This window comes from Canis aureus, chromosome 1 (genome assembly GCF_053574225.1).
Source record: "Canis aureus isolate CA01 chromosome 1, VMU_Caureus_v.1.0, whole genome shotgun sequence".
NCBI lineage: Eukaryota > Metazoa > Chordata > Mammalia > Carnivora > Canidae > Canis > Canis aureus.
In genome coordinates this window covers 58,979,128-59,004,190 of record NC_135611.1, presented here as the reverse complement: position 1 = coordinate 59,004,190, position 25,063 = coordinate 58,979,128, and the positions used below count along the sequence as shown (strand labels likewise).

General features: G+C 34.7%; 1 protein-coding gene and 1 long non-coding RNA gene across 3 annotated transcripts in view; one reads left to right on the top strand and one right to left on the bottom strand.

The window, feature by feature from the left end:
- CEP85L (centrosomal protein 85L) overlaps positions 1 to 24,256 on the top strand; it is a 147,059-nt gene extending 122,803 nt beyond the window's left edge. For both annotated transcript variants that reach the window (XM_077901006.1, XM_077901015.1), the window contains exons 9-13: positions 2,773 to 2,890; positions 3,409 to 3,459; positions 17,548 to 17,655; positions 18,997 to 19,228; positions 24,048 to 24,256. In XM_077901006.1, coding sequence (XP_077757132.1) covers positions 2,773 to 2,890; positions 3,409 to 3,459; positions 17,548 to 17,655; positions 18,997 to 19,228; positions 24,048 to 24,211 — 673 coding nt within the window. In that variant the 3' untranslated portion in view covers positions 24,212 to 24,256. The remainder of the gene's footprint in view (positions 1 to 2,772; positions 2,891 to 3,408; positions 3,460 to 17,547; positions 17,656 to 18,996; positions 19,229 to 24,047) is intronic.
- LOC144315849 (uncharacterized) lies at positions 1,902 to 21,173 on the bottom strand. Its single transcript, XR_013381590.1, has 3 exons — positions 21,021 to 21,173; positions 6,460 to 6,603; positions 1,902 to 2,860 (listed from the first exon to the last, which is right to left on the bottom strand). It is a non-coding gene; the product is annotated as an uncharacterized LOC144315849 (long non-coding RNA).
- Positions 24,257 to 25,063: the final 807 nt, after the last annotated feature.

Genomic DNA, 25,063 nt, shown 5'->3' with positions numbered 1-25,063 from the left:
AGGGAATATCACTTGTTAGTACATTTAGGTAATATCTTTAAGCTGGAAAATTAATACTAGATTCCCGAAAAACCTAGAGAACTATGTTATATATACATCTACATGTACTCTCCGTTTTATAGAACTTAACCTTAATAGATGATCAACTAAAAATAGATAAAACTGACTCTCCAGAGGTATAAGACAATAAAGCAACAAAACTAAATTTAAGAAATACACTCTTCGTGCTTTTACCAATTCTGTGAAACTCTAATCAAAATCCATCTGATAATTCCATGTTAATATTGCTTTACTACTTTGAAAGTGTTAATTATGCCTGGTCTACTTTGTTCCTTAGATTTCAGTGTAGAAAACCTCTGATTCTGGGACAATTCAGTCTTCAGTGTTTCTAATCTCAGCTACAAAAAGTTCATATATTTTTAATTTTACCTATATTTTCGCCCTATATTCTGCTTTTTTGTTCTTTAATTTTCCTTTCTATAACTCTATATTTTATATTCTATCCTCTAGTCTCAAAACAGCTTCTGACCTTTATTTTTTCTACCATATATTTTTTTTTCCACCTTAGAGAAAATGAGAAGAGGTAATATATCTATCTGTTCTGTTTTATAGGGCATTTCGATCACAAACTCAAACTATGTCATTTAATGAATAGAATTAGGAACACTTGAAAATAATTTGAATGTTTTGCTCCATTGTGTGGAGTATATTTAATATATTATACCTTCTCTTTTATTTAGATTTTCTTTTTTATTAGGTTTTTAGATAACATTGAGCCTAGTACTATTGATTAGAAAGACTTAGTAGAGTGTGTTTCAGAATGCATGTTCCATTTCTTTATCTCAGTACTCTCTGAGATAATAGCATCCCAGAAAATGTCTCTTGATTTCAAATAGATATAAAGGACCAAAGGAGGTCTTTCTGTGATTATTCTGTACTTGTGTGGTTCTGGTGTCACTTGTCTGTGTAGATTGGGGTGTTATTTCAGTTTCCTCAGCCATATGATAAAGTTTTCCTTGGTTCCAGAAGAACTTCAGATGTATATGTGACTATGAATTAGATCATTACATTTATCTGTGCCTATATAATATTTCTAAGTTAACTGCTTTTATATACATATATATATGAACTTATGCTTTTATATATATTTTATATATAACTGCTTATATAAGTTATATAAGTATATATGAACTTCAGCTTTTTAAAAAGCAAATAATAGGGGATCCCTGGGTGGCTCAGTGGTTTAGTGCCTGCCTTCAGCCCAGGGCATGATTCTGCAATCCCAGGATCGAGTCCCACTTTGGGCTCCCTGCATGGAGCCTGCTTCTCCCTCTGCCTGTATCTCTGCCCCCCCCCCCCCCCGCCCCCGTGTGTCTCATGAATAAATACATAAAATTTTTTTAAAAAGCAGATAATATGTTTTCCATTAGAATTGAAAATGTAAGTAAAATATGTGGATGGGGTCCCTAGTAATACAATAGTGGTACCTTTGCTACTCAAGAGATTTATTATTTTTTTAAGTGAGCATGCTTCATAAATAAGAGTGTGTACATGAAAGAAGACTTGTTTGGTAGTTTTTCATGACAGAGTACATTGTTCTCATAGCTGGTTCATTATTTTTTTCAAAAAGATTTTAATGGTTTTAATGTAATTAATTTCTCTTGGAATTTTATTTACTATACAGTAGTGTCTTGACACTGAATTGAAGGAAAAAAACTTATTCTGAAATAGAAATAATGTATTTTTCACTTTTAGACTGAAAAAGCAAATACTTTTATGACAAGTAAAAATATATTACAAAGCAGTACACTGCATTCATAATACATAAAAAACTTCTCCGGTGAGAAGTTTTATTTATTAACATACTGGAATCCCTTATTGTACCATGTAAGGCTATCCAGTTCTTATCCAGAATTTAGATATGGCTTTTCTTTGACTTCTTTTTTTTTTTATATTTTTTATTTTTATTTTTTTGAAGAGAGAGAAAGCACAGGAAAGCCATAATACTTGGAAGAAAAATAATGGAAATAACAAACCTCAAACTATAAAAAATCTGTTTCTTTTAGTATTCTACAGCTCTTGAATATGATTATAAGCTCGAGTAGAACTCTTCCTAGGTGTCTTTCTGTTTTGATTTTGGTTGTTACTGTTAATGGTGTAGTTCCTTTTAAGAAAACCATGACTATTCTTAATGTACCAGAAGGGCTTCCTTTTGTTGTTTCTTCTTCTGCCCACAACTCTGTGCCATGAATAGCATGTGAAACTATTAGGCCAACTAGTAAATAGATGGCTGCTCTTACTAATAAAGGAGAAATGTAATTCTACAGCTATCCTTATAAACAGACTTTTGCTGAGCTCAAAATGAAGGTAAAAGACATGTTTCCATATTCTTAGGCCCCCTAACACAGTAATTGTAATCAAGGAACTTTGCTTTTGGGAGAGAGGGAAAGAAACAGGATTTAGATTGCAGAGCTCAGATTAGGGTCATGAGGAACTTCATTAGGGCCTAATGAATTAGTCACACACTAAGAATTATTGATTCTGATCTCAAATCTGCCATTTCTGAAAAGTTGATCAGCTTCATTATATTTCTTACTTGTATGAAATATAGGTACTCAGGCATATTCATATATAGGCTGTAGGTCTTGATTTTTGCTTAATTAAAAAATATTACCGACCCTAAGAGGAGACTTCATTCATGTTGAAGTTATCTACCAGAATCAGCATACAGAGTGGATTTTCTTTATGTAATTGTCTTTCTAAAACCTACAGCTTGCAGCAAAAAGTAGAAAGATGCCTTGAAGATGGAATACGCCTTCCCATGTTAGATGCAAAACAGCTTCAGAATGAAAATGATAACCTGAGAGAACAAAATGAGAATGCTAGTAAGGTCAGTTCATGTCTTTGATGATAAATGTGAAATCTGTATTATGTTGGATATGTGTGTATAGATACGTAAGTTGTAGCTATTATTTTATATTTTTGCTAATAGCTTTAATCTTTTTATTTGAAAAGAAAATGACAATTTAAGTAAATTTAAATAATTTAAATTTCTGTAAAAGCCAAACTAAGGAAATTATATTACTTCTTAGCAAAACAAAAGGCTATCTTTTCTTTCCTAAATTATTCAATGTCTGCTTCAAAGTTATTTTTATAAATTGCATAGAGTTTTGCCCAAAACTAGAGGAAGACTTTTGCAGTTTTATGTATATGTGAGCCAAGTCATATGTCTATTTAAAGGATACTTGGTATGAATACTTTTGTAACAAAACAAAACAAAAAAAAACACTCTGATTTTTAAAACATAAATTTATTATTTTCTATACTTTTGTTTTCTTGAAATATTGGTACTTTTAAAAAGCAATGGAAAAAATTTTGATTCACACTGATATATTTCCTGTGTTTTAGATAATAGACAGCCAACAAGATGAGATTGAAAGAATGATTTTAGAAATTCAGGTAAGGAATGTTTTGTGCATATTTTAATTTAGCTGTATGCTGACTTACTCTTAATAGCTATATAACCTAAACAATACCAAAGCATATATGTATTTATATGAAAAGATTAATAGCACTTGATGTGAAGTTACAAATTCTTTAATACTAATCTTTCACTTTTTTAGAATGAAAATGCTATTTGGTAGATCAGTGTTTCAAAAAAGGGATGCCTGGGTGGTTTAGCAGTTGAGCTTCTGCCTTTGGTTCAGGTCATGATCCCAGGTTCAGGGATCGAGTCCCACATCAGGCTCCCTGTGAGGATTCTGCTTCTCCCTCTGCTTATGTCTCTGCCTCTCTCTCTCATGTCTCATGAATAAATAAAATCTTTAAAAATTTTTCAAAAAATCTTGAAGAATACTCTTTTCTTTACTTCGCTTGTTTTTAACTAGATGTAGTCTACTACTGAGAACACATTTGGTTAAGGTCATCAGTGATCTACTATTAAAGACAGTGAACTGTTTTTAGTCCATTGTGACTAGCCAACACTTCTCTTCCTCCTAATTATTCTATATATGCTATTCTTTGTATATTATCCAAGTATAATATGCTGTTTACATATTTGTGGTTTTTTTTTTTTTTTTACATATTTGTGTTTTATTTCCTGCTTAGTCTCTTAAGAGGAGAGACTATGGTAGATCATATGCATATCTAGAACTTAGAGTGTCTGACTCATAAATGCACAACCACAATTTGTGGATTAAATGTATTTTCATTTTTTTATTAATTTGCCAGATACTTACTGAGCATCTGCATGTGTGCCAGGCACTATTTTTGGCACTGGGAATTCATCAGTGAACAAAGCAAGTCTTTAGCCATTCTAGTGGGGTGAGATGTACAAAATGAAAATAAAATGTCAAAGAATAATACAGACTATTTAAAAAGTAGGCTAGAGAGCAATGACAGTGCTGCATTAGATACAGTGGTCATGAAGTTCTTCCTGAAAAAGTAACATTTGAACAGAGATCTGGATGAAGATAACCAAGGGAAGCGCATTCTAGGCAGAGAGAGCCACCAATGCCCTGAAGGTGCCTGGTGTACTCAAGACCAGCAAGAAGACTACCAGTCTAAAGTGCAGGATTGTGAAGTAGAGTGGTGAAAGGTGATGATGGAAAGTAGCCCAGGGCTAGATCACATAGGGGTAGATGTCTTTGTATTTTATTCTGTGTATGATGGAAAGCCATTGGACATATTTTGCTGAATAATTTTATTTTTATACCTTCTATTTCTTTACTTCTTAATAATGGAAGTAAAAAGTAAAAAGATAAATGGCTTAAGTGTCAGAATTATAGACAGTCTTCACTTTGTCTTTTGGCCATATTAAGTGATTTATCATTTTAATTAAACACTAGACCAGTTCAGCAAGTGTGTGGGTCTGCTATATTGTTTCACACAGATTATACTCTGTAATCTGTAGTCCTGTAGACGTAACTTCAGTTGTTCTACAAGCCATTTGAATCACAAAATGGTTAAGTTCCCTCAGCCATTATTAACTGATTTATTATAGACCATAATAAAAGGAATTTATATTTCACTTGGTAACATTTTCTGAAAAAATCATTCAAATAAAAGTTAATCTCAATCCAAATTAAGGACAATCAGTATTTTCCTTTGGCACTGAAATTTTGGGTGGATAAGACTTGTAAGGTAGTATTAATTTATCACATACTGTCTGTATTAATTGAAATGTGCTCTTTTCTTATTTATGGTGGCATCTTAATACAATTTACTCTTACACACCAACCATGTCTTTTAGTCACACTTGAATATGTCATGACCATAGATAAATATGTACAAGAATATGTAATTTATATGCCATTCTATTCTTTGATCTTAAAATGCTTGAGTAGACATTTCAAATTAAAATTTCAAATTAAAATCATTAATGCTATTGTCTTATGTTTTGAAGCAATGGGTCTCTTAAGTCATTCTGACCCATCTATCTAAGTATACATCTAGTATATAGTTTGCTAACAGCCGATAGCAAATGTTGATAACTGGCCAACTTAGGTATATTTATCAAGATATTATTTGAATAGAAAATTATGGATGGAGACAAATATGCCTAAAATAAGAAAATTTTTTGCTTAATGTTCATTGTTAAAACCTTTTATTTTTCTGGCCTTTCACAATTTAAAAAGCTAGATTTTTTATTTGGTCATTTGTGAAGAATATGAAATATGAGTACTCTGTAAACATCTGAAAATATTGCCTATTCTAAAAAAAGCGGATACTAATTATTTTCCTAGCATTGGAAACCACAGATAATCCTAAAGAGAACACTTTGGGTTGAAAAGCATTCTTGTTGCTTTGTACTATAGTTAATGGGCTTAATATCAAGTTGATGCACATAATAGAGCAGTTCCCTTCAATTGCTAATTATTTAAAGTACCTAGTTTTTTCATAAGGAATGGCCAGCCTTCCTCAACTATACAGATTATGATGGCCTTTCTATGTGTTGTAGGTTCAAATTCCTTTGCATAGCCAAAACAACACAAAATACCTTATAATGAGTGATAGCAGAGAGCTTTCCACTCTTTGTCACATGAAAAGAATGATTTTAGATATCAGTACAAAAGTATTGAATTTATTAAAATTTCACTGCTATTCCAGTTTGCATGTTCTTTGCTCCTCTACAGTACCAGAAAGTTGTTCCATTTTAGAAAGTTTAACAGAACAAACATAGTATTATTAGAATTATCACTGCTTCTTTATGTGCCTGCAAACTATTGAGAAGACCAGATTTGTCCAAAGTTCATTTGGTTGACTTTTGGAGTATTGCGTTGCCCTGGGTATAAGGAGGTTATTATTCCTAGTTTAAATTTTATGGCATAAGTAAAACAATCCCTTGCCATGTCCAATTTATAGGAGATAAAAATAAGGCATTGTTCCAGAGTGAAAATGCTATATTTAAAATACCTGTGGTTTACTACCCTTGTAAACAGAAGTCAAATCAATACATACCCAATTTAGGTCAGGGGCAGATTTGTTGGTTTACAACTTTGAAAGTTGAAGAGTCTTCTACTTGTTATGTTCTATTTGTTGTTGAATATAGAAAAGTAGTACTTCATGTAAAAGTATACACTGATTTTGAAATTGAGTTCAGTGCTAAAAAAAAAAAAACAGATTTATCTACTATTTTGTTCACCTGACAAGATGATATTATTAACTGGCATGAATAATTTGTTTGTTCATTGATCCTTTAGAAATAATGCCTTTGTTTACATTTATGAAACCAGTATAGCTAAACTAGCTGCTGCTTCTACAGGTTTTTCTTCTGTCAACATATAATATAAAAAGACATTTTGCTATAGAATATTTCCCATCATTTACATAAATGTGACTTCAATCAGAATGTGAATGAGTTCTTCATTTGCATTGCCTTCCTTCCTATTTATTTCTTAAATGCATATTTCAGCTACCTAATGCTGTTTCCAGTGAGCTGTTATCATTGTATGTAACCATTATAAGCTTTTGACAGAGGAGATACAGAGTAAAAAAGTTTATTAGGTGCACTCACTTTCCCTAACGTATTAAAATTGTTTCCTTATTGAAAGAACTTTTGCATTTAAATGGCTTTTATAAGTTGACATCAGCAAATGATCATAATGTCATAAAATACACAATGATGCTGAAATGTCACTAAGACTGTTCGCTTTTAAAGACATGATTTGAGACTTTCTATCTCAAAACTTAGCAATCTATTCTATTTATAATACTCCAAGAGTGTTTTAAGATTTGATTCCAATTTTGATCAAGTGTCTCTTAAAGCCTTCATCCAGCAGGTTTTCTCAGTAGAATAGTGGGAAAATGAAACATAAGCCAGCAGAATGTCTTATAAGTAAAACTTAACTTTTCTTTAACCTAAATAAATTGATTTAAACAATTTCTCCACGCAGTTCATCCTTAGCCTGGAAGTATCCTCATTCTGGAGCCATTAGGAAGTGTCATGTCCTCAGGGGGCTTATTCACCAAAAGTGGGAATTGACTGGGAAGACTTAAAGATTAAAGAGAAAAAAAGGGGAAAGGGATACTTCTGAGAAACCTGGATGAATTCATAATATATTTAAATTGTTTTACATTGTGCTGATTTTTAAATAACAGCTTTATTGAGATATAATTCACATACCCTGCAATTTACCCATTTAAAAGTGTACGATTCAGTAAGTTTTAGTATGCTCAGATAAATGGAACTAAGACCACAGTCAGTTCTGGAACCTTTTTATCACCTCATAAACCCCTTACCCTTTAGCTATAGCACTTCCTTAAAACCTGTTCTCTCCCCCGTCTGTAAGCAATTACTAATCTACTTCTTGTCTCTACACATTTGCCTATTCTAGACATCTCATATAAATGTAGTATGTGGTCTTTTGTGACTGTTTTCTTGACCACACCAACAGCTCCATTAATTGCCAGCTGATTAATCTGTTGCTTTCAATGATGCCCTGTGGTATAAACTGCTTCACAGACTGATGTGTTGTGGTTTCTCTGAAGGAAAAACTCCTTAGGTTAATATTTAAGATTTTTTTTTTCCAGTTCCCAAGAGTACTTTTCTTGGGAATCTCTTTCACTTTTTCTTTCTAGGAATCTAGCCAGCCAGTAGTTTAGCCTGTACCTTCAATGAATCTAACTTTCTTCATGACTGCTTTTTTCACAACCTCTACTGTTTTACTTTTTTTTTATAAAGTATACATTTATTTAAAATTTTTATTTAAATTCAATTTAATTAACATATGTTAGTTCCAGAGGTAGAGAAGCCATCAGTCTTATATAATGCCCCATGTTCATTATATCATGTGCCCTCCTTAATGTCCATCACCTAGTTACCCCATCCTCCCACTCCCCTCCTCTCCAGAAACCTTCATTTTGTTTCCTGTGATTAAGAGTTTCTTATAGTTTGTCTCCCTCTGATTTCATCTTGGTTTATTTTTTCTTCTCTTCCCTATGATCCTCTGTTTTGTTTCTTAAGTTCCACATATGCAATCCCATTATAACTTTCTCTGTGTGACTTATTTCTCTTAGCATAATATCCTCTAGTTTCATCCACATTGCAAATGGCAATATTTTATTCATTTTGATGGCTGAGGTAGTACTCCACTGTCTATCTATATCTCTCTATATATATTTACCACATCTTTTCTATCCATTCATCTGTTGGTGGACATCTGGGCCCTTTCCATAGTTTGGCTATTTTGGACATTGCTGCTATAAGCATTGGGTTGCAGGTACCCCTTCGGATCACTACATTTGTATCTTTGGAGTAAATCCCTAGTAGTGCAATTGCTGGGTTTTAGGGTAGTTCTATTTTCAACTTTTTGAGGAACCTCCATACTGTTTTCCAGAGTGGCTGCACCAGCTTGCATTCCCACCAGCAGTGTAAGAGGGCTCCCCTTTCTCCGCATCCTCACCAACGTTTGTTGTTTCCTGTCTTGTTATTTTAGCCACTTTGACTGATGTGAGGTGGTATCTCATTGTGGTTTTGATTTGCATTTCCTTGATGCCAAGTGATGCTGACCATCTTTTCATGTGTCTGTTGGCCATTTGTATGTCTTTGGAGAAATCTTTATTCATGTCTTCTGCCCATTTCTTGATTAGATTATTTGTTCTTTGGGTTTTAAATTTGATAAGTTTTTAATAGATTTTGGATAGCCCTTTATCTGATGAGAGATTTGCAGATATCTTCTCCCATTCTGTCGATTGCCTTTGGGTTTTGTCCACTGTTTCCTTTGCTGTGCAAAAGCTTTTTATCTTGTGAAGTCCCAGTGGTTCATTTTTGCTTTTGTTTCTCTTGCCATTGGAGACATGTCTAGCAAGAAGTTGCTGCAGCTGAAGTCGAGGTTGCTGCCTGTGTTCTCTAGGATTTTGATGGATTCCTGTCTTACATTTAGGTCTTTCATCCATTTTGATTTTATTTTTGTATATGATGTAAGAAAGTGGTCCAGTTTCATTCCTCTACATGTAGCTGTCCAATTTTCCCAGTACTATTTGTTAAAGAGACTTTCTTCCTTTAGATATTCTTTCCTGCTTTGTCAAAGATTAGTTGACCATAGAGTTGAGGGTCCATTTCTGGATTCTCTATTCTGTTCCGTTGATCTTTGTGTCTGTTTTCGTGCTGGTGCCACACTGTCTTGATGATTACAGCTCTGTAATAGAGCTTGAAGTCCGGACCTGGGATACCACCAGATTTGGCTTTCTTTTTCCACATTGCTTTGGCTATTCGGGGTCTTTCTGGTTCCATACCAATTTTAGGATTGTTTGTTCCAGCTCTGTGAAAAATGTTGATGGTCTTTTGATAGACCTCTATTGCTTTTGAGAGTACCATAAGGCTTGAACTTCACAGTCTATTGCAGATGAATTCAGTTCCTTTAGAGAGACATCTAGAGCTTCTGTTCTGTGACTTGCTTCTCCCGGGGCAAAATCTTTGAGCCAGGTCAGTGCAGGTAGGAACAGTCTCAGACTCCTGAGTGACTCTCTGGAAAGTAAACATTCAGTGGAAGGAGAGTGGCCAGTGGCTCTAGATCTTGGCTTGCTTCTCCCCATGTGGAACCCCTACCACAGAAGCCAAGGCAAGGGCTGTCAGGTCCCCAGTAGTCTCTGTCGTGCTGTACCCAAGGTAAAGCCTCCATCCCACGAAGGGGCCTAGGTAGAAGGGGGCTCCATCTTTTGGCTGTCCTTGCCTGAAACATAGACTCAGGTGCAGGGTAGCTGAGGGCAGGATGAGAAATGCTGGTGTCCTGCCCTTCCTGGGAAGATAGCTTTACAACTGGGAGCTGGGGGGAGAGGGAGCCCTGTGTTATTGGTTGTCCCAGTGTGAAGTGGAATCTTCATCTTACTGAGCTATGAGAGTGTAAAGATGGAGTGGATTTTGTTTCAAATACTTTGCTGTTCTTACTTTTAGTAGATTTTCTTGAATAGATGTTTATTCATTTTCTATTTACTCTTAGGACCATTTATGGAAACTTTAAATGTGCTCTTCTATAATTTTCACTAAGGAGTGAGTCTGAGAGGCTCCTCATGCTGTCTTGCTGGAGACAGAATTCTCAGGCAGATTTGTTTTTAAAATTGTATCAGGTAGTAAGGTGATAGTTAATGTAAAGGAATTTATGCTGTACAGTGTTTCAGATTATTACAAACAGAAACATAAAAAATAGCAATTTTTATGGTGTTTACATATTATTTTTTAATCTTAGTTTTTACAGATATTTTGAAATTCTTTTTATTAATATGCAGAAAGGAGGAAAAGGGATTTAATATTTCTCCACACTTCGGCTAAAGTGAGAAATGGAGCTCCTGTTAAGTGCAGAGGTATTACTGATGATGCTGTTGATGATGATATTACATGTTACAGGAGCTGTGCTTTCTGATAATATTATTTCTAAATCTCAATAGTAAGCTTACAAGGTAGGATAGTGTCTTTTTATATATGAAGTAGCCAAGAGTTAAAAAGAGGTGCCTAAGGTCTCAGCTCAGATTCTAATTTATGTCTGACCTCAGAGTTTGTGCCCTTGGCATTGCTTCTAGCTGCTTCAAAGTGAAAAATCCCGAGAGGCAAAAATGCATCAGAGGAGTGGTAGTCTGATTTCTTCCTTGTATAAGCCTTAGGGGAAAGATTTGTTTTTAAGTGTCTTCTCCCAGGGTGAAAGGTACTTAAACGGAAGCATGTCAGAAAACTAGTCTTATGGAAAGCACTTTGTATTCTGTTGCCTAGAAGTAGAATTTGGAAATATTGTCTCCAAAGTGAAATTTTTTAGTACATTACACTCTACAGAATGGTAGTATTATTAGCTCCTTTTGATTAAATAAAATGCCTGGTTTTGTTTTCTGATACATTTAAGAGTTTTGTACTGCACTAGGCTCCAGTCCAGCACTTAGCACAGTGCTTTGTGTATAAAAGATGCCCAGTAACTATTTTTGAATGAATGAACTTAATCTTTTACTTAAAAACTAAATTAGGTTTTAGTTACTTTTACATTCAGTAATCATTAACTGAGTTTCTACCATGGGCCAGGAACTGTTTGGGGGGATAACTAGTGAACAAAACAGACCAAAAACCTTTGCCCACAATGCTGAATTTGGAATGGGCTCTTAATTTATTTCCAGCTTTTTTTTTTTTTTTGAAGATTTTATTTATTCATGAGAGACACAGAAAAAGAGACAGAGACATAGGCAGAGGGAGAAGCAGGCTCCCTGCAGGGAGCCCGATGTGGAACTCTATCTCCATACCCTTGGATCACGCCCTGAGCCTAAGGCAGACGCTCAACCGCTGAGCCATCCAGATGTCCCTTTTCCTAGCTTTATTGAAGTACAGTTGACAAAATTGTAAGATATTTAATATTTGTACCAGGTAAAAGTCATTTAGGCTTTTTTTAGCCTAAGCAAAAATAGTAGGATCTACTGTGTTATAAGAATGCAGAGATACTGTAGAACTAATGAGTGGGTATAAAACCTGGCTTCAAGAAGGAAGAAGCTTAAAAAAAAAAGAAAGAAGAGGCTTTGTTGCTTCTCTCATTGCAGTGTTTCATTCTGTTCTCTGCAGACCGACTTCCTTTAATCTTTATTTCACATGGCAGAGTATAGCTGCCCCATAGCCCCTAAGCTCTATAGTTCATTTCCAGGCAGGCATGCAGAGAGAAACTCAGACTTTGGGTCCCAGTTCCTCAGGTTTGGTCTAGGGTTCACTGAGCCCAGTCCAGTGAGCTGTGCCCCAAGAGGTGCAAAATTCTTGCAGGTATGACTACTTATGACTCATGGGATTTGTGAATAGGCGCACACTGCAAATGTCTGCATTGCACACTGCATAATTTTCACAGTACTTTACAAAGTTGGAAATTCTTTCTGATGAATTTGGAACCCCGAAAGGTTGAATAACATACCCATGGTTACACAGCATGTAAGATTGTAAGATGCAGACACAGAACCTTGTTTTATCTAATTACAAAATCTTACACTATTACCATTAACTCTATATATTTGTTTTTACCTGTTAACTTATTTTTTATTGAGATATAATTGATGAAATGGGGTTCCAGTGTATGACCTAATGATTTGATATTTTATATATTGTGAAATGGTCACAGTAAGTCTAGTTTATATCCATCGCCACACAGTTACAGCTTTTTTTCTTGTGAACTTTTAAGATCTACTCTTTTAGGAATTTTCAGATACGTGATACAGTATTGAACTCTAGACACCATGCTGGATAGTACATCCCCAGGGCTTATTTTATAACTGGAAGTTTATACCTTTTGACCCCCTTCACTCATCCATCCCTCCACCACCCACCCACCTCCAGCAACCACTAATATATTCTCTGTTGTCTCTGAGGGGTTTTTGGTTTTGTGTTTGTTTTTTTTATTTCGCGGGTAAGTGAGATCACATGGTATTAGCCTTTCTCTGTCTCACTTAGCATAATGCCCTCAGGGTCCATCCACAGTGTTGCACATTGTAAGATTTCTTCCTTTTGTATTGCTTCGTATTATTCCATTGGGTCTCGTTGAGTTAATTGTATTTGAAACTCTTGGTATCCCAGATCTTCACGTCTGCTTCCTTCCCCACATTAGGGAAAATTTCAGCCATTGTTTCTTCAGATAAGTTTTCTGCCCCTTTCTTGCTCTTCTCCTTCTGGGACCCCTATAATGCAAATATTGATTTGCTCTTGGTATTGTCCTTTAGTCCTTTTAGCCATCTTCATTCTTTTACTTTTTGCTGCTCTGATTGAATGAAATCTGCCCGGTCTTTGAGTTCACTGATCCTTTCTTCTGCTTCACCTAGTCTGCTATAGAACCTATCTATTATATTTTTCAGTTCATTTATTATATACTCTGCAGCTCTGTGATTTCTACTTGGCACTTTCTTATATTTTCTATTTGTTGAAATTCTCACTTTGTTCATACATTGTTTTGCTGACCTTGGTGAGCATCATTATGACTGATAATTTGAACTCACTTGTCTCTTTCATTAAGGTCTTTTTTTTTTTTTTTGAGACTATTTCTTTTAGAACACATTCCTCTATTTCTTAACTTTTGTTCACTCTCTGTGTTTGTTTCTATGCATTAGATAACACCCCCCCTCCCAGTCTTAAAGGTGTGGCCTCATGTAGGAGATGAACTTTAACTACTTTTTAAAAATTAGTTACCTGGAAATTTTTAAAAATTTCACTAAATTTCATTTAAAGAATCTCTTCCCCCCTCCACCACAAAACAGTGTATTCCCCCATTGTTAATGCTTTCTAGATGCCACTATTACCTTACCTGTTAAGTATGCAAGTTCTTTATTGCAATTTCTAATGCTAGTACCACTAGTATCTTACCTTTTATTAAAGTTACATATACTGTTTCAAGAATAGTGTATTTATATTAATAGAATCATAACAGTATGAAACCTTTAACTGTTCTCAGTAATAAATTCAAAGTGATTGACTTACCTTATTTCTAGATCATTGAAGTATGTACAATAAAATTTTAACCAAAAAAAATCAACTTTCTTTTTAATATTTTTTCTTATTGTTCCCTTGTTTGATTTATTTAAGTAGACACAATAAATTTAACACCTGTTGCACAAATCCTATTATAATAAAGATACAGGCAGGTTAGTAGTCTTGTATATAAAAGTTAGACAAAATACCTTATTAGAAATTCTTCTGTCTTATAATTTAGGGGATAAGTTTAAGTTCATTTGTGATATTTAAGTTTAAGACATGTAAAATGTTTTCAAAAAACCATATGTCAAAAAAGGGGGGTTGTTTTTTCCTTAGAATTCTCTACCAATTTGTCCTAGTGATCTTACGCAGTCTTCTGGTTTTACATATAATGTATGTGCTCACTACTCCCTATTCTTCCAGCTTGTAATTCTCCCGACCTTACAACTTGTATATCCAGCTGCCTACTCAACAACACCATTTGACATATCTAATTTCTTATCCTCTCCAAATAGAAAATAGTAAAATCTGCTCTATCCTCCCGTTTTCCTTCTTTATTAATGACAACTCTCTCCTTCCATTTGCTCAGTCCAGAAGTGTTAGGCTTATCCTTGACTCCTCTTCTACCTCACATTTTTGAACAAATCTTACTACCTTCAAAATGTATTTGGCATCTGACTTCTCCTGACTTCTGTTGTGTTTCTACCCTGGTCCATCCCATCTTCATTGTTTCTATGGATGATTTCTGCTTGCTGCCACCCTTACTTGCCTGTGGTCTGTTCTCATCAGCCTGACCTAGCAGACAAAACCAGATCACGTCTCTTCTCAGAACCTTTCACTGCTTCCTTGTTTTTTCTAAAGTCAAAATCAAAAGTTTTTACACTGGCTCATGAGGCCTTCCACAATCTGTTCTCTATACCGCCCGCCTTCTCTGACTTCATCTTTTACTATTTTCTGCCACCCTGGCTCTCTTGCTTTTTCTCAAACACAGAAGACACCATCTGCCTCAGAACCTTTGCATTGACTGAAACACTTTGTAGATATCTTATGAGATAGAATCTTTCACCTCCTTCAAGCCATTGCTCAAATGTCACCTCTTTCCATGAGCCTATACTCTACCCTATTTGAGATCTCAGCCTCCTCTCCCTTACAATGCTCTACTTGTTCTCCAAAGAGCTAGTCACATTCTAATATACAACACTGTGTAAATTACATATCTGTTATATTTCTTTGATCTTTTACCTCCCGATAAAGGTTATGAAAGGGCCAGCAGTTTTGACTTTTTTTCACTGATGCATCTTCCAGTGCACAGACTGTCCTTGGCTCTAATTTTTGCTTGATGAATAATTACATGAAAGGATATTTTTATGAAAATCTTGGATGGTGTGTGTATGCATGAGCACATGCATGTGCATGTATGGGGAGTTGTGTGTGTTTATATAGTAAAATAAGTTAATGTAAGTTTTTAATCAAAATATTTTCTCTTAAATTGGGTTTGTGAAGTATATAATTGTTGGCTAAGGCACATCTGTCTTTCATGTGAGCTACTTTCTATATAGGGCAAAAGAGCAATTTCTAGATACTTAGATCAAAGCATCAAATGTTTTTAAAACCATTTTTTAACTTCAAGAATGATTGTGATGAATCTCTAGGTTAGTGGAATTTTTAAAAAACATGATTATTAACTGGAAATTTAAAAGCTATTGTGGACATTTGAAAATTAAATTTTTAATTTTAGTAATCCCATTCTAAGCTTTGAAATTTTTCTTTCTCTTTTTTCCTTAAACTTTACACATATGCTTTTTCATACAATTTATAATAAAATAATCTTTTAGGTGGAATGTTGTGTCAGACACCTATGGTACTCATACTTTCATATTTATTCTAGAAATTGTATAGCATGTGGTACTTTTAGGATAAACTTACCCATGAACTCCTTCACCTATTTAAAGGACTATTTCATAAGTACTCTTGTACCCAACCAACATAACATCTTAAGCTCGATATATTTCCCAAATGCCAAATTAAATTTTTTTCTTATGACAAACAGCACTACTGCCAAACATGTCTGATTTATTCTGATGGAGAAAATTGCCTGTTTCTTCACTGATTTAAATTTAGTCTTATATGTGAACATTTGCTAGCTAATTATTAGTCACACTCAGTATGACTCTGGTTTGGTAAAATATAGAACAGTAGAATTTTCTAAAGAATTATATTACAGCATTGTGAAATACTTCTCTTGGGGTTAGTTTTCATTGTTAAAATGTTAGATTTAGAGTAGTTTATCTGTGATTCCTTTCTTCTACAGTTCTAATAAACAGTCACAAATCTTAAGAGAATTAAGGATGAATTTTGGATTCCAGTCAAATAATCATGTTATGCTAGTACACATAGATCTTCAACTAGATAAATAAACCCCCATATATCCTTTAGTCAAATAGGTTTTGATTCATTCACATTCAGTTAAAAAAGAATTTCAGAATCCAGAAATATACTCAGAAAGCCCGTGTGACTTTGTGCTATGAGATTACACTTTATGGAATATAAAGTATTCCCTGGAAGGAAATATACTTGTAGAGCTTAATTCATTTATATCCAACTTGTAAGTTATTAAATGTAAAGTTTTTTTTTTTTTATAGAGTTTAGCAAACAAATCCAGGAGCTACAAGACTGAATATCTGTTACTGAGAAAACTGCTTTTTTATTTACAGCCTTTTCTCAACCCATGGTCTCAGCTATCTTCTCTTATTCAAGCAAGAGATAATGTGAGGGGGAGAAAAACCTTCCTAGTGTATTGTGTGCTATTTAGATAGCATTCTGAAGTACTTTCAGAATTGAGACTAAATAAATACAGTCCTGAGGGAGAAATAAATGTCTTGTCATATGTTTATTGATCTTGTGGTTTCACAAAAGGAAAAAAAATGTTGATTGAAATATCTAGAAATCACTGATAACTACAGTTTATGACCAGTTTTTCTTTGGATGTAGCTGAAAACCAGACTTTTGAGCTGAAATGACCCAAGTACTCTTAAAATATCCTATATATTTTAACTGCTTTGGTGCACTTAGGATTTTCTTACAATAATATCTTGTTCTGGATAATTTGTAATTTTTTAACAGTTAAGAAATTCATTTATTAAAGTCTCATAATAAATCTTTGGCCTGAATTCAACATAACTACTGCTTGGAATACCATACACTGAGAAAAGTATGTTTAACTGTGTTTCAAATAAAAGAAAATGGGGATGGTCTTATGGTCTTACTATGTTGTGTCTTATTAACCATAAAGAAAAAAAGGAAAGGTATAGATTTGCTAATATACTCCGAATGCATAAGCAAAATATTAGTAAAATAAGAACTATTTGTTACATAAATTTAAAAGGCAACTGCTTCTGTTTAACATGTTTTACCCAGATTAGAAACTTTCATGGGAAAAGTGATTCTTGTTTTTCCCTTTCCTGACATCCACTCTAGAACAATATGAGTTGATTTAAAGGTGAAGGCTTCATCTTCCAAAGGGCAGGAAGGACAGATCTAAAGTATACAGAGCCCATCTTCCTGGTTACCTACCTAACTGCATTTTGCTTTTAGCATTAACAACATGCATTGTTTTCCAATTCTATTTATTCTAGTCTATGCAAGGGAAACTTTCTAAAGAAAAATCAACTACTCAAAAGATGATGGAAGAGCTGGAAAAGAAAGAAAGAAACCTACAGAGATTAACAAAAACATTGCTTGATGTGAGTAGAAAAAATTCAAATTGCTTTCAAAGAATGATTTAGTACTTATTTAATTTAAAGTAGATCCTTATTTTGTATATATTCATAGAACATTTTTTAGTTGAAGACTTGATTTTGATGTGCCCATTAATTAAATCCATTAGATTTCTTACACAATTATAATCAAAAGGCAAACTTTTATTTTTCTTATGTCTCAAAATCATTTCACAGACTGAACTGCAACACAGTCAAATATTATATAGAGATTTGGTCCCAAAGTAATTCAATAAAACATAAATTGAATATAAATAAAATTACCTTTGAAAATCTTAAGGAAGGTGCAATGTTGATGCTTCACCATTGGAACAGATCACACTTGTTTCACTTAATTACAAGATGGCATATTTGGCTTGCATGTAAGAACATGTTATACAAAAGATACTTGTTCGTTTTTGTTTTTGTTTTTGTTTTTTTGAACTCTCATCATGACATTTTGTCTCTAAATACCCGAGAATGCATTTCTAAAAATTAGGGACATTTCCCATAGAACCATACCACCATTGTCAAACCCAGTAAGAATAATATTCCTCAGTACTCTTTCCCAGATGCTTTTATAATGACAGTTGAAACCAGCATTTAATCAAAGACCATGAGTTGCATTTCATTTTGTCTTATAAAGTTTCTCCCTTTTTCTATGTTAGTGACTTGTTGACAAACCTGGCCCTGTTGTCTCACAGACTTATAGATTGTCAGGCCTTCTAGATTTGTCTGTTTGCTTTCTCATGGTGTCATTTATCTTGTACTCTACCCCCCCTATTTCTTATAACCTAGCAATTTTCAGAAAGAGAAGTAGATGGTGACAGTTTGGGGGATGAGGTGAAAGTAGCTTTTTATGAGTGTAAGAAACTTGGAGTTCATATTGATACTTCCAATTCAAATTTCACAATTCAGAACTGTTAGGATTTTGTTTTCTTTCTTTGATTTTATACTTGTATTTCTTTTTCACTTATGCTGAAAATTTTGATTCCTATCAACATTAACATATATACCCTTTCCTCAATATGCAACAGATACTTTCACAATAACTAAATCACTGTTGCTACTGACAGTAAGTAATGATGGATTTGTTGGCTCTTTCACATTTACCATAGGGCATGAGATGACACAGAGGAATCATTGAATCATTTCCACTATTTTAAAGTATGCTTTTTTCCCTACCGTGGGTATGCAGTTAAATTTGGTTAATGTGTATGTAATATGACTCCGCTATTTTGTTTATAAATGGGAGAAAATGTTAACTTGCATGGCTTTTGAGTACCTTTTCTCTAACAACCTGATTTTTGTTTTCTTTATTCATTGCAGAACCAAAGGCAAACAGAAGAGACCTGCTCTTTCTTGGATCAGGGCCAGGAAGCAGACCAATCCAGACAGCAGACAGTACTTACCAAATGGCCACTGTCTGATTTGAGTGTGATTGATCAACTGTTCAAGGAAATGTCCTATTGTTTGTTTGACTTGAAGGCATTGTGTAGTATTCTCAATCAGCGTGCTCAGGGCAAAGAGCCTAATCTTTCATTATTACTGGGAATCAGATGTAAGTAGCTGGTGCTTTGTCCTTACTGTATTTGCTTAGCAATTAGAAACCTGTCTCCATGAATCAGGAACCTCTTACTGCCTTTTCCCTATTTGTTTTTATCTCTTTTCTTTCCTACTTAGATTTATAAATTTCTGAATAAATCTGTAGGTATGTGAATACTTATTATTACTTCATTGCTAGAACTTACGTCATTATACTTAGAGAAGTAAACAGGGTCATATTTGATACAGACTGCCACTTGGCCGAATGCCTACAGATCTACCTGCATCGATGAGCTGTGCTGAATCTATTAATATGTGACTGGAGTGGTAGTTAGATATGATATCCTGATTACTCTTTTAAAAAGAATGATTCTATCGGCTTTCATGTGGTAATTGTGTAAGTTAATGATCCAGCCATCTGTCTCCTGGTAAAATAGTTGAAAGAAAATACTCATTTGCTTTCCTATGCAGTGTATGTTTTGTGGCAGTTGTTTAATATAAGTATCAGTATGTCACAAGAGCTAGTTTCTGTGGCCTATAGATCTCTTGCTCTTGTCATGCTTATACATTCTGCCCTTGTCCTTTTCAATATGACACCCTCATTGTTCCTCAATTCCATGTTCCTCCACATACAGCTGTAAGAGCTGCCACAGGAATACCCTAATGTCCCCTTTGTGCTGCTTTTGCAGAAACACGCATCTCTGTATGTGTTTTTTTGTTTTGTTTTGTTTTTTTAATTCATGAGAGACAGAGAGGCAGAGACATACGCAGAGGGAGGAGAAGTAGGCTCCATGCAGGGAGCCCGATGCGGGACTCAATCCAGGACTCCAGGATCGTGCCCTGGCCTGAAGGCAGGTGCTCAACCACTGAGCCACCCAGGAGTCCCTCTGTATGTGGTTCTAAATTACTATAATATTGACATGTTGGTCTCTTTAATACAGAAGAATTGCACATAAGTAAGGAGTTATGGAGTAAGACCAAAAGGCTTATGCATCTACCATGTTGTGTTGAGTAATTGCCTAATAATATGGTTAATATATGACTTGAGTGGAGACTAGTTTTATTTACAATTTCATCAAAAAGACTGTACCCTCATGATAGTTATTTTGGCAAACCAGATAATACTTTCGATGAAAGTCTATCCCTTATTAAATGAAACATGTAACTGTGCTCAGAGATGTCAGCAGAATTTTCCCTTCCACTTCATAGGTGTGTATACACATATGTGTGGTGGATATGTTAAAAACACTTTAAAGTATATTGACTTAATGAGTAATTATTAAATAAATGCTTTATATAGTCCAGGTACTAAGGTATACTATAGTACCAATAATGCAATTGAACAATTGAACACAGCCTGTGGCCCACACATAAACTACATTACTAGAGCATTGTGATAAGTATTATAACTGAGATGTGGAAGAGGAACTGGGAGCCCCAGGGGAAAATTAAATAAATGGGAAGGGCTATGAAGGCTACATGGAGTATCTGGTGGTTGGCTTGAATCTTAGAGGTGGAGAGGTTTGGCAGGTCATGGGGCAGTTTAGTTAATAGTGATCTGGAGCAGAAAGCAAAAGCGCACACACAAAAGACTCATTCTTTTCACCATTTTAGAGGTGGTCACCCCTTCAGTTATTTTGTAAGCTTCTACATTTGTATTTTCCTGTATAGTACTTGTCACCTTTTCCAGTAATTAAATTAAGACAGCTATCCAAATGTGAATAAAAAGTTGATTCAAGAATTTTATCACATTTGCCTTCTAGTGTACACCTCTTCCAGTCTGTAAAGTTTAACCCCATAATCCTTACCTTCTATTTTGGTACTGTGAAAATTTGACCAGCTAGCTAATTGGTCAGAAACCAGTGGATTATTTTGAATGTGTCACTCATCCATTGTCCATTGACGCTGTTCACCTCACCGTTCTTTTTTAAAATGCTCTGCTCCCACGGTTTCCATGGCTTTGTTCTCTAGGTTCTGCTTCTGCCTTTATGACTGCTTAGTCTCAGTCTTCTGTGGAATTCTCTGCCATTTAAATAGTGGTGTGTCCCAGAAATCTTTTATTGTTGTTTTTTTGTTTGTTTCTTTTCTAAAACTGGATTATTTGGAGGGGTTTTATTGGTATCGAGTTGTGTAAGTTCTTCATATATTTTGGATATTAACCCCTTATCCAATATATCATTTGCGAATATCTTCTTCCATCCTGTAGATTATCTTTTTGTTTTATTGATGGTTTTTGTTTTGCTGTGCAAAAGCTTTTCATTTTGGTATAATCCCAATAGTTTGATTTTGCTTTTGTTTCCTTTGCCTGAGAAGACACTTAAAAATGTTTCTATGGCCGATGTCAAAGAAATTACTGGCTATGTTTTCTTCCAGGAGTTTTATGATTTCAGGTCTCACATGTAGGTCTTTAACCCATTTTGAGTTTACTTTTGTGTATGGTCTAAGAAAGCAGTCCAGTTTTATGCTTCTGCATGTAGCTGTCCAATCTTCCCAACTCCATTTATTGAAGTGATTGTCTTCTCCTCATTGTATATTTTTGCTCCCATTGTCAAAGATTAATTAACCATATAAGCATAAATTTTTTTCTGGGCTCTTTGTTCTATTGATCTGTGGTTCTGTTTTGGTGCCAGTACCATACTGTTTTGATTACTACAGCTTTGTAATATATCTTGAAATCTGGGATTGTGATACTTCCACCTTTGTTGTTCTTCCTCAAGATTGTTTTTGGCTATTTGGGGTCTTTTGTGGTTCCATACAAATTTTAGGATTGTTTTATGTCATTTGTGGAAAATGTTGGTATTTAGACAGGGATTACATTAAATCTGTAGATTGCTTTAGGTAGTTCAGACATTTTAACGATATTAGCTCTTCCAGTCCATGAGCTTGATGTATTTTTCCATTTGTTGGTGTCATCTTCAGTTTCTTTCATCTGTGTTTTATAGTTTAGGGTGTACAGGTCTTTGACCTCCTTGGTTAAATATATTCCTAGGTATTGTGTTCTTGTGGTGCCATTGTAAATGGGATTGTTCATTTTTCTTTCTGCTCCTTCACTATTAGTGTATGGAAATGCAATAGATTTCTTTATATATCTATAATTTTGTATCCTATGACTTTACAGAATTCATTTATCAGTTCTTTGGTAGTCTTTAGGGTTTTCTGCAAATAGTGTCATCTACAGATAGTGAAAGTTTTACTTATTCCTCAACAATTTGGATGCTTTTGTTTCTCTTTGTATATATTTTCTCTCAGTAATCTTACCCATGTCCTTTTGTTTTCTGTTAGTGCAGTAGCTTTGACCTATGCATCTCTTACCATGCCTAGAATGTCCTTCCTGGACTCTTGATTATACTTACCTCATATAAGAACCAGCTATTCCATAGGCATCATAGACTCACTGTATCCAAAAGAGAACCTACCTTTCTTCTCTCCCTAAACCTGTTCCTCCTCTCAGTGAGTAGCACCACCATCTACCTTGAACACCCCAATCCAGGCTTTTATCTTCCACCCTATTCTTTCCTTTATCTGGGTATGCCTCATGCCTAGTCCCTAACCCCTATACAACTTATTTCTACCAGTCACTTCTTAAGAAGCATTCTTTCCATTACATCTACATTGCACTGTTGCCTTAAAACAAGCTTTCAGAGTCCTTCATTTGGACTGGTCTCTTTGTCAACTATATTGCCATCTTGCCTACTTTCCCCCCCTAATCCATTTTTTACATTGCTACAGAGTAATATAACCTAATGGTGATTCTGATTTCCTAATACTTACAGCCCCCTACAATAGAGATGGGTAGTTCCCACCTGCCTCTTTAGCCTTATTTCTTGGCACTTTCCTTTTATAATTCGTGTTCTGCCATTTTAGAGCTGATTACTGCTCAGATTCTTTGGTTTCTGCTTTTGTACCTTTGTTCATTCTGCTTCCTTGGCCTATCCAGTTGAAGCTGAGCCCTCTCCACTGAGGCTGGTTGTTCTCTTCCTTGTGCCACTATAGCCTGTGTATGGGGTTAGGACACCTACAATACTTGATTGTGCTTACTGTTTATGAAAGTATATGTAAATGATTAAGGATAAGCCACCTACCTCATTTTTTTATGGCCTTAGCATCTAGCATAGTGCCTGGATCATGGCAGGTGTTCATTTAGTGTTTGTTAACAAGTTAATCTGACTCTTAAGTCTTCTGTAAGCTACCAGTGCCAGTGAAAGTATAAAGAAGGATTTATTTTACAATTGCTGGCTCCATCTGCTTTTATGTTGAGACGTGCTGACAAAGAAAGGAACTGACATAAATAATTAAAAGCCAGCTGATTCAGGGCCTCACTCTCACTCATTCAGCCATTGGACAACTAGCCATCAGCCCAATTCAATTACATAGGGTTGTAGCATTCCAACTCAGTATATATGTATACATATACACACACACGCACTTATCATATGTTTTGGAAATTTATGTTTTCATGCCAATAAACCCATTTTGCAGTCTATAAAAATTTAAGCTATCACTACTCAATACAGAAGTGTTTTCGTATTTTTATGAAGTTGGAATGAAGAGAGCTATTAGAGCATGCTTTTTCCTAACTTTTAGAATGTTGTCATCCTTTAAACATGTTGAACATGTGTGTTATTACTGTATGAATTTAATGCAATTTAATTAGCAAAAATTTAAAAGGACCAAGTAAATAAGATCTATTTAATATTGAATGATACATCATTTAAACCTGAACCTGACTGGTATTCTGCACACCACATTATATTTCTAATGGTAATTAAGTCAAAAATCTTAAAATGCTTTTGTTCAAAAAAGTCTGAAATATTCTCCATATTTTATTTCCACAGCAATGAACTGTTCAGCTGAAGAGACTGAGAATGATTATAGCCCAGAAACACTCACTAAAAAATTGTCAGATGTATGCCAGTTACGGAGGGACATCGATGAATTAAGGACTACAATATCAGACCGCTATGCTCAGGACATGGGAGACAACTGCATTACCCAGTGATCAACTATTGGTCCCACAGCAATAATGACCCTTTTGTTAAATGCTGCTGTGTTATAGTTCTTCATATTTCTTTTTAGGAGCCATAATGGAAAGTTGCAAGTGACATATCACTTACATATAGGATTTTTTTTTTCTGTGGATTTGTTTTACTGGGGGAGAGAGGAGATTTGATGAGGTTTCAAAGGAGCTTATTACCTAATCAGGCCAAAAAACCATATTACTATTTGAAAAATGTGATGAAGTGAGTAAGAAAAAAAAAATCTGTCTTCTCAAACTACTGATTGTAGGACCAAGCTGTGAAGAGTGCCCTTCAGATAAAGGGGTAGAATTTCTTTTTATCTGTTTGTGTGTGTGTGTGTGCACGTTGGTGTGCATGTGTGTTTATTCACAAAATTATAAGGATCTCTAGGGTCAAAAGCAAAGCTTCTAAGAAAGGCACACACTGTTTATTCTTATATTTCTTTTTTTTTTTTCATGTAGAAGCTTGTGTTGTACTTTGGGGTTTTCAAGGGCTGGCTGAACAAGAGTTCCAACAGCAGGCAAGTGTTTGAATAGTAGTACAGCTGGCAAGACAATTTGTATTTTGAACAACCACTGCGCTGAGATGATGAGGTTGTGGGTGGGGTTGATTGTAGTACTGTAGATAGGTCAGCTATTTTTCCAGAGTGATTGTGGGTTGCCTTAGAGGTATGGAATTTTGACGTGATAATCTTTTTCATTAGCATTGCAATTTATGTATCACAAGGCAACTTAACATAATTTGAACTAATTTTAACGTATCCCTTACTATTTCCAATTTTTCACTTACATGTATCAATGTATACAAAGCCATAAAAAAATAATGCTAACCTC